The sequence below is a fragment of the Sinocyclocheilus grahami genome, unplaced genomic scaffold, assembly GCF_001515645.1.
Source record: "Sinocyclocheilus grahami isolate Dianchi unplaced genomic scaffold, SAMN03320097.WGS_v1.1 scaffold247.1, whole genome shotgun sequence".
In the NCBI taxonomy this organism is placed as follows: domain Eukaryota; kingdom Metazoa; phylum Chordata; class Actinopteri; order Cypriniformes; family Cyprinidae; genus Sinocyclocheilus; species Sinocyclocheilus grahami.
This window is the reverse complement of record NW_015505426.1, coordinates 838,161-854,703: the sequence shown is the minus strand read 5'-3', so window position 1 is coordinate 854,703 and position 16,543 is coordinate 838,161. Positions and strand designations below refer to the sequence as shown.

The 16,543-nt window shown below is 38.1% G+C and overlaps 1 protein-coding gene across 1 annotated transcript; it reads left to right on the top strand.

The window, feature by feature from the left end:
• Positions 1-831: 831 nt before the first annotated feature.
• Positions 832-14,532, top strand: LOC107598194 (transcriptional activator GLI3-like). The gene is made up of 7 exons (XM_016289467.1): positions 832-835; positions 901-1,022; positions 8,061-8,210; positions 8,373-8,537; positions 9,027-9,320; positions 10,715-11,111; positions 11,974-14,532. Exons 1-7 carry the CDS (start codon positions 832-834, stop codon positions 14,283-14,285), a joined length of 3,444 nt encoding a protein of 1,147 aa, XP_016144953.1. The 3' UTR covers positions 14,286-14,532.
• Positions 14,533-16,543: the final 2,011 nt, after the last annotated feature.

Genomic DNA, 16,543 nt, shown 5'->3' with positions numbered 1-16,543 from the left:
TTACCGATAGGTCAATTGCCATAAGTGCAATTGTTGAGAGAGGGAACAGTGAAGGCCCATGTTATGTGTCAGGTGTGTGTTCAAGTACCGTATTGACCCGAATATAAGACGATGTTTTTTTCTTTTTTATCTGAAAAAACGCGGTCGTCTTGTATTCAGGGCCTAGACTTTGACATGTCAATAATACACCCATAACAATAGGTGGCGCCAAATACGCATAAAACGAGTGTGCCATGAAATACGTAATGTAATGCGTGTCGTAAAGATCGCAAGTAAAAACAAAAGAATAAGAAAAACTTACAGCTGCATGAGTCGTGACTGTCACGTTAGCCTGATGGGACCAAACTCCCTTTGTGATTTTAAAACGTAAGACAGTACCCAGATTTGAAGACTACAGTAAGATTTAACTTCTACTGTTAATAAGATTTTGGTAGGCTACTATTAGATGGATAGTCTAAATGTCCTAATTCAGATGGGCTCCCTGTTTTTTTTATGGTATATCAAAAAGTGTATATTTTTTTAATGTGATTGTTGGTACATTTTTACCAGTTTTTACCATACTTTCAAAACAAAAATTTAAATAGGAAAAATATGCAATATGAAAATAATTGAAGACAAAATGTGTTTTACATCTGAAAAAAGGGGGGTCGTCTTATATTCGGCCAATACGGTAGTTGCATTTGCTTATTATTGCCACTGTTAGTACATAGTTATAGGCATCTAAAGATGTATATGCCCTCAGTTTCTATTTACTATACACGCTTGGTTTCTCTATCTGGTAGGTGTGTCAGGCCACTCCTGGCAGATCATCCATCCATTGAGTGAGTGTATATGAGTCAGCCAATTTGGTTCCTTCCATTAAAGTTAACATTTTCAAATAACAATCATGATCCCAGACAGTGAGTGACATTACAGAGGGTGATAAAGAGGAGGGCAAGCAGGAGCCAGAGGTGGTGTATGAGACCAGCTGCCACTGGGAAGGTTGCTGCAGGGAATTTGACACCCAAGAGCAGCTTGTGCATGTGAGTGGACACCACAGTTATGTTATCAATTGAAATATCAATTGAAATGTTTAGTCTCTTAATAGAATCATTCATGATAAGGCTCTCAGATAGGTGGAAAAGACACACATACACACACAAACACCTTGAAAGCCTATACTTGGCTTAAGACATCCCATTTGTCACAGCCACTCCCAAGCTTAAGCAGCGAGTGAAAGGACATGAAAGCCCACTTTCTGTGAAAATACACCAGTCCCCTTTAACCATTTCTCTCTGGACACCACACACAAATGTTATTTAACTACTCTTTTCTCCTATAATCCACACAAACACACACATTCACAGAAACACACACCAACCCCAAAGACATCTGATAGAAAGATTCCCAGTTCTCCACAGCTGTCTATCCCTATTCTGACATGGCAATCCATGGCAGCCATGCTAACCCCTATCTATAATTGAAAGCCTCCAGTTGGAATGGCCAGCATCACACATTTGAAGTCTTGTCCTCAAAGCTTAAAGATCTTGACAACTTTTTGCCTGTGCCTTTGAAAGAGGGATATATGTGCATTTTGCTATATGTAACAATTATTTTTCGGTTTTAGGCAAAATCTTTAATTCAGTAATTGAGTTGACAAATTACACAGACATTAATTTTCAAATCAAAATTTTAGACTACATTTAGTTAAAAATCTATACTGTGTGTGTGTGTGTTATACAATTATACAATCTAATTCATATAAAAAACAACTGCTCATACTATGTGTGTGTAGCATCTTTATTTGGATTAAAATGCAGTGTTTGCCTCTAATTTCAAATGCTTACAGATATTTTTGTTTTAAGCCTTCAATTTGTGCTGATTTATTTAATTATTTTCTCTTTTTCTTTATTTCTGTTTTAATTATTCCCTTGTATTTTCAAACACTCTGGCCCTTATACCCAGACTACAGGTGCCTTGGTTGACTCCCAGTCTTTCTCCTTGCCTCCTTCTCAGTAGGGATACTCTAAATTATAGGGAATTTTTATTGTTGCTTATGAGAGTAGCTTTGCTGCTAAAACCAGGTTCCCCAGTGGTGAATGAAATAGAGAGACATGAAATGTTTGTAACCCCCCTTAAAAATAGTGATTTTTTTCCCCTGTCCCACTTCTGAAGTCTTGACCTTCTTTGACTATATCCAACAATTAAAATCATATAACAGAATTCTATCCATTTTTTGACATTATCTGTTGAATTGATATTCAATTTGTTGTAGTAAAATACTGTTTTAAACTCATTTGAGAGAACTCATTTGTCATATTTAGACCTATGCTTTTTTCATTGCCCTTTTAGCAACTGATGTGAGAAAAGAGAGCACAATTTATTACTGTGTGTTTGATAATGCTAAACGCTGTTGAAAACAAGCACTTCTCATGCATCCCCCTCCAGAGTCTATTTGTACTCTCATTTGCTGTTTGGCAAGAGTTAATTTCAGATCCTCTCTCTCAGACTCTGTCTCTCCCTCCACTCTCATGGTGGTTCTGACTGATGGTGGCGCTGTGGGGTGGTCTATGTCCTTGTGTGTGTATGGTAAGAATGGCATATTTAAGATATCCTGTGCTCCTCCCTGTGCTGGGGGAGATAAATTAGGACTGAGTGGGAAGGTGGACCCCTATCTGGCTGCTGGCAAGGACCCTTTAATTGGCAAAATGTAGATTTTTTTTATCAGACAGAGGATTAGATACCTTGTCTGTCTGGAGTATCTTACACAGAGATTAAAAGGCTGCCCTGAATTACACATGCCAATTGACTCCCCCGTGCACATTACTATTGTTACTCTCTAATACTCACTCTCCCTCTTGCGCTCCATCTTTTTATGCCTCTTGTCAGCTTTTCCTGCTTTTTTCATTGCCCTTTTAGCAACTGATGTGAGAAAAGAGAGCACAATTTATTACTGTGTGTTTGATAATGCTAAACGCTGTTGAAAACAAGCACTTCTCATGCATGGCTGCATTTTAATGGTGCAGGCCACGGCCTAGAAAAACTAGCCAGATAAGAAGACAATACAGATGAATTTAAGAGAGCTGCAAATTAGGGTTGAAAATGTTGAAAAGAGGTCATCTGAAAATATTCTACTTCACACAGTCAATTTTGCTCAACAGTAAGGTAGGAAAACAAAATGTATATCTGGAGTTATGCCCCAGTGTGTATGTGTTTGTATTTGCATGCAGCAAACATGAAAATAAACAAATAAAAGTAAGCATCTTGTTCCTTCCCACGAATCTGGGAGTCCCAGTGGTTGTGGTCGTCCTCTACCGTGGCAGGCCAAAGATGAATAGATCTCCCCTCGGAGCTGCGAGCGTAGCATCAGCACCTGTTAGTCTATTTCCCTCGGCCGCAGCCACGCTCGCTTACAACAATGCTATCATCCGTTCAATAACCATTGCCATTACATCAGGCCATCAGGGCATTAGTGTCACCCCCCTCCCAACACTTCCCTCCCTTCCTTTTCCCTCCTTTTATCAGCATGGCCAGGTCATGCATCATGCATGACAGCATTAAGCTCATTTGTACAAGTGAGTATACCAGCATTCAGGGATGTGTTTCAATCTCTCTCTGCCGCTTTCTCCACATTATCGAGCGACAGAGCCGGCAGACAGATCACATGCCACAGGGAATCCCTCTTGGAGTGAGGTATAAAAGGGAGGATGAAAGAGAAGTTTTAAATCGAGTGTTGACAAATATTCATTAATCCAAGGGAATGCACTCAAGTTTGGGGCTTTTACTTGCTATTCTTAGACTTGTTTAAAATCTGCGATTTCCAAACATTTTGCAGAAAATTTCCATATGCCTTTTAAAAGATCCTATGCTGCTATTAGACATTTTGGTAACACTTTCTATGAAGCCCGTATTTATAATACATTATAAAGGCATTCGTAAGGCATTATAATGAATGCATAATGCATTATAAAAAACCTTATTATAATATTGTATTATAATATTTACTTATTTGTGGTTATAGCTTTTAAGAGTATGATGATTTATAACACAATGAACACGTTGCATCCACTTTTACAATGGATTATATTTCTCATAGTTATAATGTATTATAAGTCTCATATCTTGCCATTTTTCTTATGCTACTTTACTTAAAGCGGTCAAAGACCACTTATAAGTAGTAATAATAATAATAATAATAATAAAAATTTCTCTCAAACAGCCATAAAATCAGATCAGATGAATTTGCTTTTAACTATTTTTATTGTAATATCAGTTTGATTATTTTGATGGTACCCTTTAGACAGCTGTTGATAAGTAACTCTGCAACTACATATCATCTAGTGGTCATTAGAGTATTAGTATGTCTGCTACTGTAAATATATGCTAACACTTTATTTTGATGGTCAACCAACAGAGAAACTGATTATAAATTTATTTGCAAGTACTTCAACTTACTCTACCATACTAGATTATACCATTCTTGAGCATACTAATACTCTAATGAGAGTTAGTTGGCATGTAGTTGCAAAGTTGCTTATAGTCGATTGATTAAGGGGACCATCAAAATAAAATGTAACCATATAAAACATTGCATTTTTTCAGTTGGAGTATTAAGCTCACATCAATTAATTAACATTAGCTAAACAGGAAACACTCAAATAACACTCACCATCTAACCACTCACAAGCTGTAGTAAGATACTGTGCAGATCTTAAATAAACAATGTCAAGATATGATACAGTCCATTATACTGTAAATGAAGTAGATTTAATATATAGATTTAATACTCTTAAACTTATAACCACAAATACATAAGTATTATGATGTATTATAATTGTTGTTATGATTATTCATGAGTTGATATAACATATTATAAGTTTTTTATAATGCATTATGCATTCATTATAATGCCTTAAGAATACCCTTATAATGTATTATAAATACGGGCTTCGTAGAAAGTGTTACCGACATTTTATCTAATTTAATAATACTTTCATCTACATAAGAAAAAAGATAACATATTTTCTAAAAAAAAATGCAAAGACATCTATTGTGCTTATAGAAGTGGGAATCTTGTCAGTCTCATTACACTCGTTTAAATGGCTAAAAATACATTTTTATTGGTCATAATGTCTGGAGAGAAACAGCGCAGACATTGGACAAAGATGAAACTTTGCAGTGCGCGTGTCGACTGCCTGTGTTCACACACACTATTGAGTGGAATATACTTTAAAAGGCTATGCCTTTGGCTGTATACATGCTAAGCATGTCAAAACAGAAATATACATTGGCCTTATAAAGTAGTTCTATACACCATGTTTTATGGGTGAAAATAATTAGATGTTAATACAAACTGAAATCTGGACAGTTGCTTTCAATTAAGGACATTCTCATGGTGATCATTTGCCGTAAAATCAACCCAGACATGTGATTGAAGTTTGACTTTTTGTCTAAAAGGAAGGTTTGAATGACAGTTCGACTTCGACTTCTAGTGATGCAGAAGTGCAAAAATAGAGTGTGTGCATACACATTCACTCGCGCGCACACAAATGTGTATGTTCCTCACCCAAACTCTGTGAAAGTTTGGCTGCAACTGCAGCGAGGTGACAGGGAGGACTGTGATGCAGGCTGCCTTTGTGTCATAAAGAGGAATAGAGGATGAGCTCAGCTCTCTGTCTCTGCTGCCACCTCTCACTCTTTTTTAGAAGCTGTTTTACTCTGCCTTTTCTTGGCCTTCCTGCAGTCACTCTGGTCTGTCCCCTCTTCTGCTCTGTATGTGAGGGAAGTCAACTCACTGACTGTCTTTCTTTTTCTGTTTTGTCTTTGTCTTTTGGCTTGTCTGTCTGTCTTTCTCTCGTATATTCTTCCCTGTCATCCATCCAAGATTTTCTGTCTCTTGCGGAGATGCTCCATTGCTTTGGAATTCATTAATCCTGCTCACTTATGTTCAGGATATTGTGTCTGTCCCTTTGAAATCAAATGGCTTCGGGACAGGAAAGGCACTCAGAAGTGCTGCACACTGTTGTCTTTGTGTGGATGCCAGATGTTGACCTCATCTGCTCAGTTTGCATGAAAATGTGTGTTTTTCTTTGAAACCTTCAACTCTTCACAACTCCCTCACTGTGTGTGTGTGTGTGTTACAAAGATGGCCAGACAAAAAAAAAGGTTATATAGAAAAAATTAGAAGGACCTAAGCAGAGACAGCATGTTGAGAGAAAGATAGGAGAAACGCAACAGGGAACTGATGGCTTGAAGGAGAGAAAAATGGCAAATGAAAGAGAGGAAGTATTGGGGGTTGGTTAAGCCAGAGGTGACAGTATCAACAAGAGGTGTAAATAGAGGTGCTATAGGCTGCAGGTGGAAAGCTCTGGCATTAGAGATGCTTTCACTAATCTTTCAACATCTTTCACCCCCAAATGCATCCCCCACTCCTGCTTCACCCCTCCTGAAGCCTTAGATTGAAAATTGCCACAGTAGCACAACTGTCAGCACTTGTCATGACAAGGCCAAATGCCTATAGTGATGGGAGGTGACAGGGTTTTATTTGAAATCCCGTTTAAATCAGACACTGAGACTCACAAACCATGCTCACTCACAGCAGACTTCATTATCTGAGCAGAGAAAGAGAGAGAGAGAGAGAGAGAGAGAAGAAAGAGAAGAAAGAGAAGAAAATGAAATTGAAAGATGACAAATGAGAAAGAATAACGGTGTGAGGAGAAGCAGGCAGTTTGTAAAAACAAAAAATGAAAGAAAGAAAGGATCATACACTAACCAGAAAAAAAATAGTTTTATCAATTACTTTTCACAAACATTCAAACATAAATACTCAATAATAGAAATGTTTTCCAATAAAATAAAGTAATTTAAAGTAAGTGTTCAGAACTAAATGATTATAAATCCCATAAAGCCCATTTCCATCACATATATAATCTGGTAAATCACAATGAAATATATTATAATCAGCCTTTTATCATACGATTTAGATTTTTTTTTGTCATTGATAATTATGTAATAATTATGATTTAGTATATCATGATATCATGACTTTTTATGTTACCATTTCACTTTTTTTTTCTCGTAAGTATGACTTAGTATGCTATAATTTCAGACTTTTGTCATAATTATTTTTTTATCAAAGCATGAGGTGTGAGGAGAAGCAGGCAGTTTGTAAAAACAAAAAATGAAAGAAAGAAAGGATCATACACTAACCAGAAAAAAAATAGTTTTATCAATTACTTTTCACAAACATTCAAACATAAATACTCAATAATAGAAATGTTTTCCAATAAAATAAAGTAATTTAAAGTAAGTGTTCAGAACTAAATGATTATAAATCCCATAAAGCCCATTTCCATCACATATATAATCTGGTAAATCACAATGAAATATATTATAATCAGCCTTTTATCATACGATTTAGATTTTTTTTTTGTCATTGATAATTATGTAATAATTATGATTTAGTATATCATGATATCATGACTTTTTATGTTACCATTTCACTTTTTTTTTCTCGTAAGTATGACTTAGTATGCTATAATTTCAGACTTTTGTCATAATTATTTTTTTATCAAAGCATGATTTTTTTTTTATTATGTGGCAGACATTGGTTTCTATACAAACTGCATGTAAAGCCTGACAAAAAACACATTGAAGATAAAGACAGGCTTCTTTTGATTTTAAACAGGCATTTCAATGTTGATCCTGATGGTTCTGTAAGTTCCCTTAAAGACTGCTGCTGCTGACCAGTAGACAAGACACTTTAACTTTGGTCATCCTCCTTAGTGTAAACCCTGGTTTTATAATGTTGAATTTCTTCCATAAATTCAGATATTACATAGATATTATTAATGTGTTAATGTCTGGGGTGAAACATTAAGTTACAGTAGACTTGCAGTGCTTGCTGTGGTTAAGCAGTTGATGAGCAGTTGTTTAAGGCTCAATTTTGTGATCCTGATCCTTTGAGGCCCTCTAGTGGCACAACAATGCCATTGCATATTTCACATACAAAGTAGAATAGTCTTCTGCCATATATCATGTTATTCATTAACATGAACTTTGACCTTCTCTTCCTCTCATAGCACATAAATAATGATCACATTCATGGAGAAAAGAAGGAGTTTGTGTGTCGCTGGGAAGAATGTTCAAGAGAGCAGAAACCCTTTAAAGCCCAGTACATGCTGGTAGTGCACATGCGCAGACATACAGGAGAGAAGCCTCATAAATGCACGGTGAGAATTATATTAAATACATATGGTATTTTTCGTTTTCAGACATTCATTTCAGTAGGTAGGACAACTTTTGATGTGGGCTTACCTGAGAACCTACCTGTTTCAACAGTCTTGGTCTGTCTAGAACAAATCAATATAACTGTGTGTCCTTTTCTCTCTTAGTTTGAAGGCTGTTCAAAGGCCTACTCCAGACTGGAGAACCTGAAGACACATTTGCGCTCACACACAGGAGAGAAACCCTATGTGTGTGAACATGAAGGCTGCAACAAAGCCTTTTCCAATGCATCAGACCGAGCCAAACACCAGAATCGCACACACTCCAATGAGGTAATTCACATACATGAATATACCAAGTATTAAACAATGTAATTTGCTTCTAACACTCTCAGGTTTGGACAAGAAGAAATTATAGTCATGAAATCAAAATTGACCATATTTACTTTATTATTACATGTTCCTGGTCTTATCGTGAACGATTCAACTGTGCACATTATTGTAACAGGAAAAACAACACCTTTAGTAAAGTACAATTTTCTTCCAAAATCTGATGACCTGCTCCAACTCTAGATCTTTCCATTTTGGCTGACATCAACAAGCTGTTTTGATTTTCAGCCCTTTCAACTTCCTGTCATATAGCAATCATGTTCAGCTAGCTCTTTCCTAATTTTATTGTTGAATATTATTTTCACTCAGAATACATCAAATGTTTCAATTGGATTGGAACTACCATTCATGTTGACTTTAAGTTGTTAAAAGAGTTTGCAGACATTTATTTCTATAACATGCCAATGCTCCCTCTCTTTTTATTTTTCTCAGAAACCCTATGTGTGTAAAATCCCTGGTTGCATTAAACGATACACTGATCCCAGCTCTTTACGGAAACATGTTAAGACTGTACATGGTCCTGAAGCACATGTTACCAAGAAACAGCGTGGAGATACATACCCGCGTCCCCCACCTCAGCCCCGAGAACCTGGAGGAAATGGACAAGGTCAGTCACCGGGACAACTGCCTCTCAGAGCGATCACTGACCAAAAGAAGTATAATCATGTTACCTCGAAACAAGACGAATATCTACAAGTCAAGTCAATCAAAACAGAGAAGCCCATGGTAAGCCTCCTTCCATTTTAAACAAACAAACAGAAATTTAAACAAATGAAAACCAAAAAATGATGGTTTGCTATGCTAAAGTTTCAACTCCATAAATAACTAAACTTAAAAAAAAATAATAATAACCTTTTATGTCTTTTGTCTTACTAATGTTTACCCTTTCCTTTCCTGGTTTCATAACTGCTCAGCTAATACTTGCTTACAGCCAGCTACAGCTACATGCACATTCAAATTAATAACTGAATCTTTTTTGTCCACTACCACATGCATTACTTTTCCTCTCTTACTAAGGACAGTGGGTGATAAGGTGAGAATGGTGATATCATTATAGGTCTGATCTTTTTACTTTTCATTGCTCATTCTGTCTTTTCAATTCTGGGCCATCTGGAACAATTATTCAGTCAATGGTCAACAGCATCATGGCATCTCTTACATAATTATTAGTAATGTTTTTATTTGTAGCATGGTGCATCTTTTTTGTCACAATATTGTTGACTATGGTCACATGAGTATTATATCAGCTTGCATGATAAAGCTACTACTAGTAACTATATGTGTATTCGGCTCGGCAATTTGGTTTTAAATCAGTGATCTGTGCCTGCACTTGTGGTTTCATTGTGTTCCGGTTCATTCTTTAGGTCTATGTTCAGAAACAGCTCATTGTAATCACGATCAAGAAAATTACAAGCTTTCTTGCACCACTACTAACAAGACAGCTCATTCTTTAGCGGCCATTATCCATTTGCAACACAGACAACAACCTAATTTGGACCCAACAACTCTAAAAGGAGACCATTGTCCATGTGGCCTGTTTTCTTAAAATGGGTCAAAGAAGCTTACCTCTACTCCCACTGTTGGTTATTTAGTTCTGGTATTGCCAGCTGCTGAGCAAATGAAAACCGGTTTCTCACACTTCTGTGATTTACTTTAGCTTACATTCTGTGCAAAAGCGGAGATGAATGTTATTCAAAGAGTGTTTTTATGTAGACAGCAAAATTTACTGTGTACAACTCTGTAAAAGTTATTGCTCTCATTAACACATATACAGTACTCTTACAGAGATACACAGTCTTGCAGAATTGAGCTCCAATCCTAATCAAACACCTGAACCAGATATTCAAGGTATTCAAGATAGTTTGACAATTACAGGTAGGTGTGTTCAAGCAGGTTGGAAATAAACATTGGAGGACAGTGGGTCTCCCGGGGTAGGGTTTCAGAACTCGGTTCTATTAGGTGTTATTATATGCCAAAATTTTAGAAATTTTGTCAACATGGCATTTCACTCTCCTCGTTGCATTCATCCATTTCACCTGTAAAAAATGTGCCAGAAGATCAGGATTGTTATTTTTAAATAAAAATGTAAATAAATGTTTTCTCCTCTCTTCCCCTTTTAGACGTCTGAGCCAAGCACTGGCAGTCAGTCTTCATGCAGCAGTGACCAGTCCACCAGCAGCCCCCATATCGGCCGTGGAGTCCAGCTTGCTGTGAACAGCATTGGGCTTGCTGGGGAGGAGGCCGTTCTTGAGGACCAGGAAAATGAAGAGGAGGATGAGGAAGGAGAGGGAGAGGAGGAGGATTCCCCCATAATGGACTCTACAGTATCCACTGCAACAACCACAGTGGCAACACTAGCTTTGCAGACTCGCCGAAGTGTAGGACGGCCCCTACGCTGGATGGAGCATGTTAAGATGGAGAGGTTAAGGCAGGTGAATGGAGCTGTGCCTAGGCTAGGACATATGTCCCCAACAATGCCCCCTAAAGGCCAGGCCCTGCCTGCCCTCACAGGAAAGGGTAAGTCTGAGGGTGTACTCACACCAGGCAATCTGAACTGTACCCGAGCAAGTTTGACCCCCAATGTTCAGTTCATTTGACTAGTGTTCCCTAGCCCGCTTGTAGAGGTGGGCTCAGGCACGGTTCATATATTATGAGCACTAACAATGCCAGATTACAAAACTCGAGACACATGACGTCAATTATGCAACTGTTCCATTTAACCAATATCTCTTAACCAATCTACCAACCAAGATCTATTAAACAACATATTACGCATTTGAGTGGACCATGTGTCACCGCACACCAATTGGCTCAAAATAATAAGCCACAGAGTTTACATTACGATGGATTCTGTGATGCTTAGTGAGAGCACTTTTGATCCTGTTTTCTTTAAAACAGTCACATCATAAAGACGTGCTCAGGCCCGGAAAGTGCAATATGAATGTGCAATATGAATGCAGGCTAGCAGGGGAGTGGAGAGGGGGTACAATCGTGTTTGGGCATGGTACAAAGCACCTGTGCCTAGTGCAAGTACATCCTTACTTTCAGAGCTTTCTCAATATACTGATCTCTACACATTTAAAGGGTTAGGTCACCCAAGCATGAACATTAAGTTATCATTTACTCACCCTGGTGTTGTTTAAATGCTGTGTTGCCTTCTTTCTTTTTCGGACCATAAAAGAAGAAATCAGGACCATTTTGAGAAATCAAGATTAGTAAAACTTGACACAAAATACAATCCATGTACTTTATTTCTTAATTTTTAATTTAATTTAGTTTCATTTTTGGATGAACTTACCCATTAATGCCTAATTATGACTATAATGGCATCATAATGATAACATTAACCTCTCCTAATAAGAGTATCTCTCATTATTAGGCTCATGCCTTGGTAGGAGTAGTTCTGTGGGGGTTCCCCAGCCTCCTCCACGTCCTGAGCCATCCAACACAGAGCTGACAGTGCTGAATTTGCTGCATGAGCGCCGGGACAGCAGTGGCAGCAACACCAGCTCGGCCTACCTGAGCAGCAGTCGTCGATCCTCTGGCATCTCCCCCTGCTTCTCCAGCCGCCGTTCTAGCCAGGCCTCGCAGTCTGAGCACAGCCACCATCGGCGTATTCACAATCTCAGTGCCACTGACTCTTATGACCCTATCTCCACTGATGCCTCCCGACGCTCCAGTGAAGCCAGCCAATGTGGAGGTGGAGGAAGTTCAGGTGGGATGGTGTACGGTGGAAGTGGAGGTATCAGAGGAAGTGGGATGGGGGCAAGAGGTGTTCTGAACCTCACTCCGGCTCAACACTATCAGCTGAAGGCCAAGTATGCCGCTGCTACAGGTGGGCCTCCTCCCACACCCTTGCCAAACATGGAGCACATGAGCCTAAAGACTCATCTGGCTTTGATGGAAGATAAACGGAACATGGGCCAACTTACACTACCACCACTGGTCAGGCCACGTCGCTGTAGTGATGGTACACATAACTTACATGGCAGTCAAGCAGTATATCAACGAAGGGGACTGTACCCTGTTGAAGGTCCAGGGAATAATGATCGAAGAGCCAGTGACCCTGTGCGTACACGGGATACTAGTGCTTTTGGCTTGCCACAGTTACAGCGTTTCAGCAGTTTAAACAACATGAATTTATTACCCCATATTGCTGGTAATCATTATTTAGATGGAGAAGATAACAGTCTGAGCTTACAGAACTACATCTTTCAGAGGAGTCTACACTCGCCTTGCCCTCCCAGCATTATGGAGCAATCAACACTTGAGGACTTGGCAGTAGACCAAGATGGTCTTCTATTACATGTTGATGAAGACATTCTGCCGGATGACTTGGTACAGTATCTTCATTCCCAATATCAAGAATCAGATCACAACCAAGACAACCATAGCAGTGATTCCAGTCCCCATAGATCCAGTTTTGACCAGGGTACTGCAAATATCCATAACTTCCTCAACCCACAACAGCAACAGGAGGAGTCAGAAGGGGAAAGCAATAGTAAAGATGTAATGCCCATCCAGTGTATTGAAGTGACCTCTGGTAGTGCTGATGTTTCTCCTCCCAGGCAGCAGTTTCAGAGGTGCGGAAGATGGTTAGACCAGAATGGCATAGTGAGCAACGCCTTTGGTCACTTTGGAAACATGGTTGTGCAGCAACAAATGCATACAGAGCTCATAGATCAACACTCAACTCTTTGTAGAAATGGTGTCCAACACATGGCAGGTATGAACTACAGGTCCATACATCCAGAGCAACATCAACAAATTGCAAAGCCATCCCAACAACAGTCCAGGACGAATCCAGGCATTAAGACTGAGTCTTCTTCAACCTCCGAACTGGAATCAAGGCGCAACAACTTTGGTCGACCAGATTTCTCTCATATCTTTTTGGGCCCCCTCCGTCCTAGCTGTACCCAACAGACAACTATATCCCAAACTAACCTCGTACAAAATCAAACAATGACACATCAAATCAGCAGCAACCTTTTGTTGCAAAGTCCAGCTAACTGCAGCTTGTCTCCGGCAACACTACTGCCTCACCAGGCCCAACCTCCTATGACTCACCCACCTGTCAATAGTGGCAATAGAAGCTTAAATCACACACAACCGTACTTCATTCAGCAGCATATCAACGGTCATAATGCACATTCTTTCCAGCAGCAAAGCTTGAGAAATGGAACCAATCACTCTCTTGCAAATCAGGTTTCAGGACTGAAGCTTGAGGCAGATGATCGCCTTCATACCAACACTTGCTCTTCTATCCAGCAACAAAAGCCTGTGTTTATTGCTGAGTGTTTTGACACATCCAAAACGTCATCTTCTCATGACATAGCACAGTCAGGTCTAATGGAGTGCTTGACAGCTAAGACAGAAACACCTTCTGAGCTCCTTCTGTCCCCTGGGGTTGATCAGGTGACCAGTACAGTTGAAGAAAGCCCAGGTGTCTTAGATAATGTTGGTTTAGATATTTGTTCCATCCTTGAGGATGGTTATGAGCAGGGTAGTGTGGTGTCTGACATAATCAGTCCCAGTTTTTTCCAGGGTCTGTCTAGAACTTCCTCTCGACTGACTACTCCTCCTGTTTCAGCTCCATTTCATCCAGGAACTAACAACATGGCTATCGGTGACATGAGCTCCCTCCTCACCACCCTCGCAGAAGAAAGCAAATTTCTGGCTATTTTGCAGTAATCTGTGCACTCCCCCTCATTTAACAGACTTGTGTATGTAATGTAAAGATGTGGGATGAGGAAGAAAGTTGTTGCTTTATACTCATTAAAATAGATTATTAGGTGATGATGACAAAGAGTTGGTACACAATCTTAAACCTGTCTCATCTTCCTAGAGGCATTGACCAATAGAACCCTTCCATTTCTGGAATAGAGGCTATTTTAAAAACCCTTCTTTTATATTGTTAAATGACGATGACAGATGGAGACACTGGTCTTCTTTTTATCACATTGAAACAGTATTCTCTTTGTTGGTGATATTTTTATGTTTTGTTGTACATTGTTGCTACAAGTGCATGATAATTTCCTTATTAAGTGTACACAGTGTTCACTAAACTGAGTAGGTTAACTCATTGTATTATGTATCTTTACTTTTGAGTGCATTGCATACTACAAAGATGGTGTGAATATGCACAGACTTTAACTATCATCAGGTCAAAACAGGGTCGAATATCACTCTTAACAGGCCCAAGTGTCGTATTTTGATTAAAATGTCTAAATGTCTCTTAAGTGTCTTATATCAACAATGTTGCAGTGATTATATAAGTCTTACCAAATGTTGTTGACCAATTTTTCCCAACATGGCAAGTAAGAGGGACCACTTTGTTGTGCAAGGGTATGATAAGTATAGAGCAATATGCTAGAGCTGATCATTTAATATCTTGATTATATTTACTGTATCCTTGTAAGTAAATGTTAATACTTTTCTTCATTTTTATATTGCAAAAATTTACATTTTGCATAATTTTGATCATATTGTTAGTGACTGGTGCTGATGCATTACATGACAAAAAAAGCATTGTGGTCATTTGAGTCAATCTCAACATGTTGCTCATTGCACAATATTTTTATTTTTTTATTTGTGGCCAAAATGTGTTGAAGCAATGGTATCAAGTCATGTTTAAATTTATCCAAATATACCTGAAATTTTATTTGTTATCTTGTTTATATCAGTCAGTTGTGTGCTGTTTTTGTCACAGCAGTGCAGTCTGTCTTTGCTTGTCTATAAAAACCTCTACTTTCCCCATTTCTGAATAAGGAAAATTATAAACACCAAGACACTTCAAGCTCCACTTCAAGAGCTAAGAGACTTTTTAGCAGTATTTAAACTTGGCTGCAGTTTCTACCTGCATATGTACAGTTTTTAAATGTGTACTCTCGCAATTAGGTTCTGTTTGATTCTGTATGGTTATTTGAACATTTTCTGTAGTTGTGTATCAGCATCTTTCTTTAGTTTTGAAAATAGAACTGGTATGACATATTCCTCTTTAAAATGACTAGAGGCTTTGAGCCTAAGGTATGTGCCTTATCAACGCTTGTCCATAAAAAAGAGACACTGCCAATTTTTTTTTTTTTTTAAGGAATTAAAGAGAAACAAATTGAGTATGGAAAGAGTCTTGTGACAACACATTCTGTTGGTTAGCCATTGAGAAATGTTGTTTTTGATAGTTATTACATTGTTTTTTATGCTTGTAAATACATATTCATTATGTAGACTAGTTAAGAGTTTAGGTGGAATCAGGGGGTCAGAATTAGTATAAGTATTCAAACATGTGATCAAAATAGAATCACGGTGCCTAGCACCCTTAGACTGGGAGCAAAGTCTAAATGCTCTTTTTATATATCAGATTACAACAAATGTTTGTATGGTTTTAATAAAAAATAAAATAAAACAAAAAAAATATGAAATGGTTGTTGTTGCTGGTGAGTATTTGCTATTAATGTACTGTACAAAAAGAGGAAGTTACAGTAAAACACAATATCAGTAGGTAATACTAAACAGTGCTTTAATGCAACATATATGATTATCTAAATTCAAAATGATTATCAACAAAAATGTGCAATCTGTGTGCAATATTTATTTTGGCTGTTTATAATGCAATGCTATTTTCTCTGCTCTGAGCTGAGTTAATGCTTCGCATCAATTCCAACATATTCATGTGTTGTGCAATAGATAAAATATGATTCTGAAGAGACTATAGATCACATAAATACCTAAGAAAGCTCATGAAACATTCTTATTTATATGCATACATCACAATGACTCTAGGATGTTTAATGTTTGCATTTGTACACTATCTTGGACTGATACTGCAGAGGAAATTTAAAATCATGTTGTTCTGAATCTTATTATATTTTGGATAGTGTAACTGCAATTTTTTTATCACAGGTAAATTCACTGATTAGTGACACTCAGCACCTCACTCCAGTGTCTGGTCT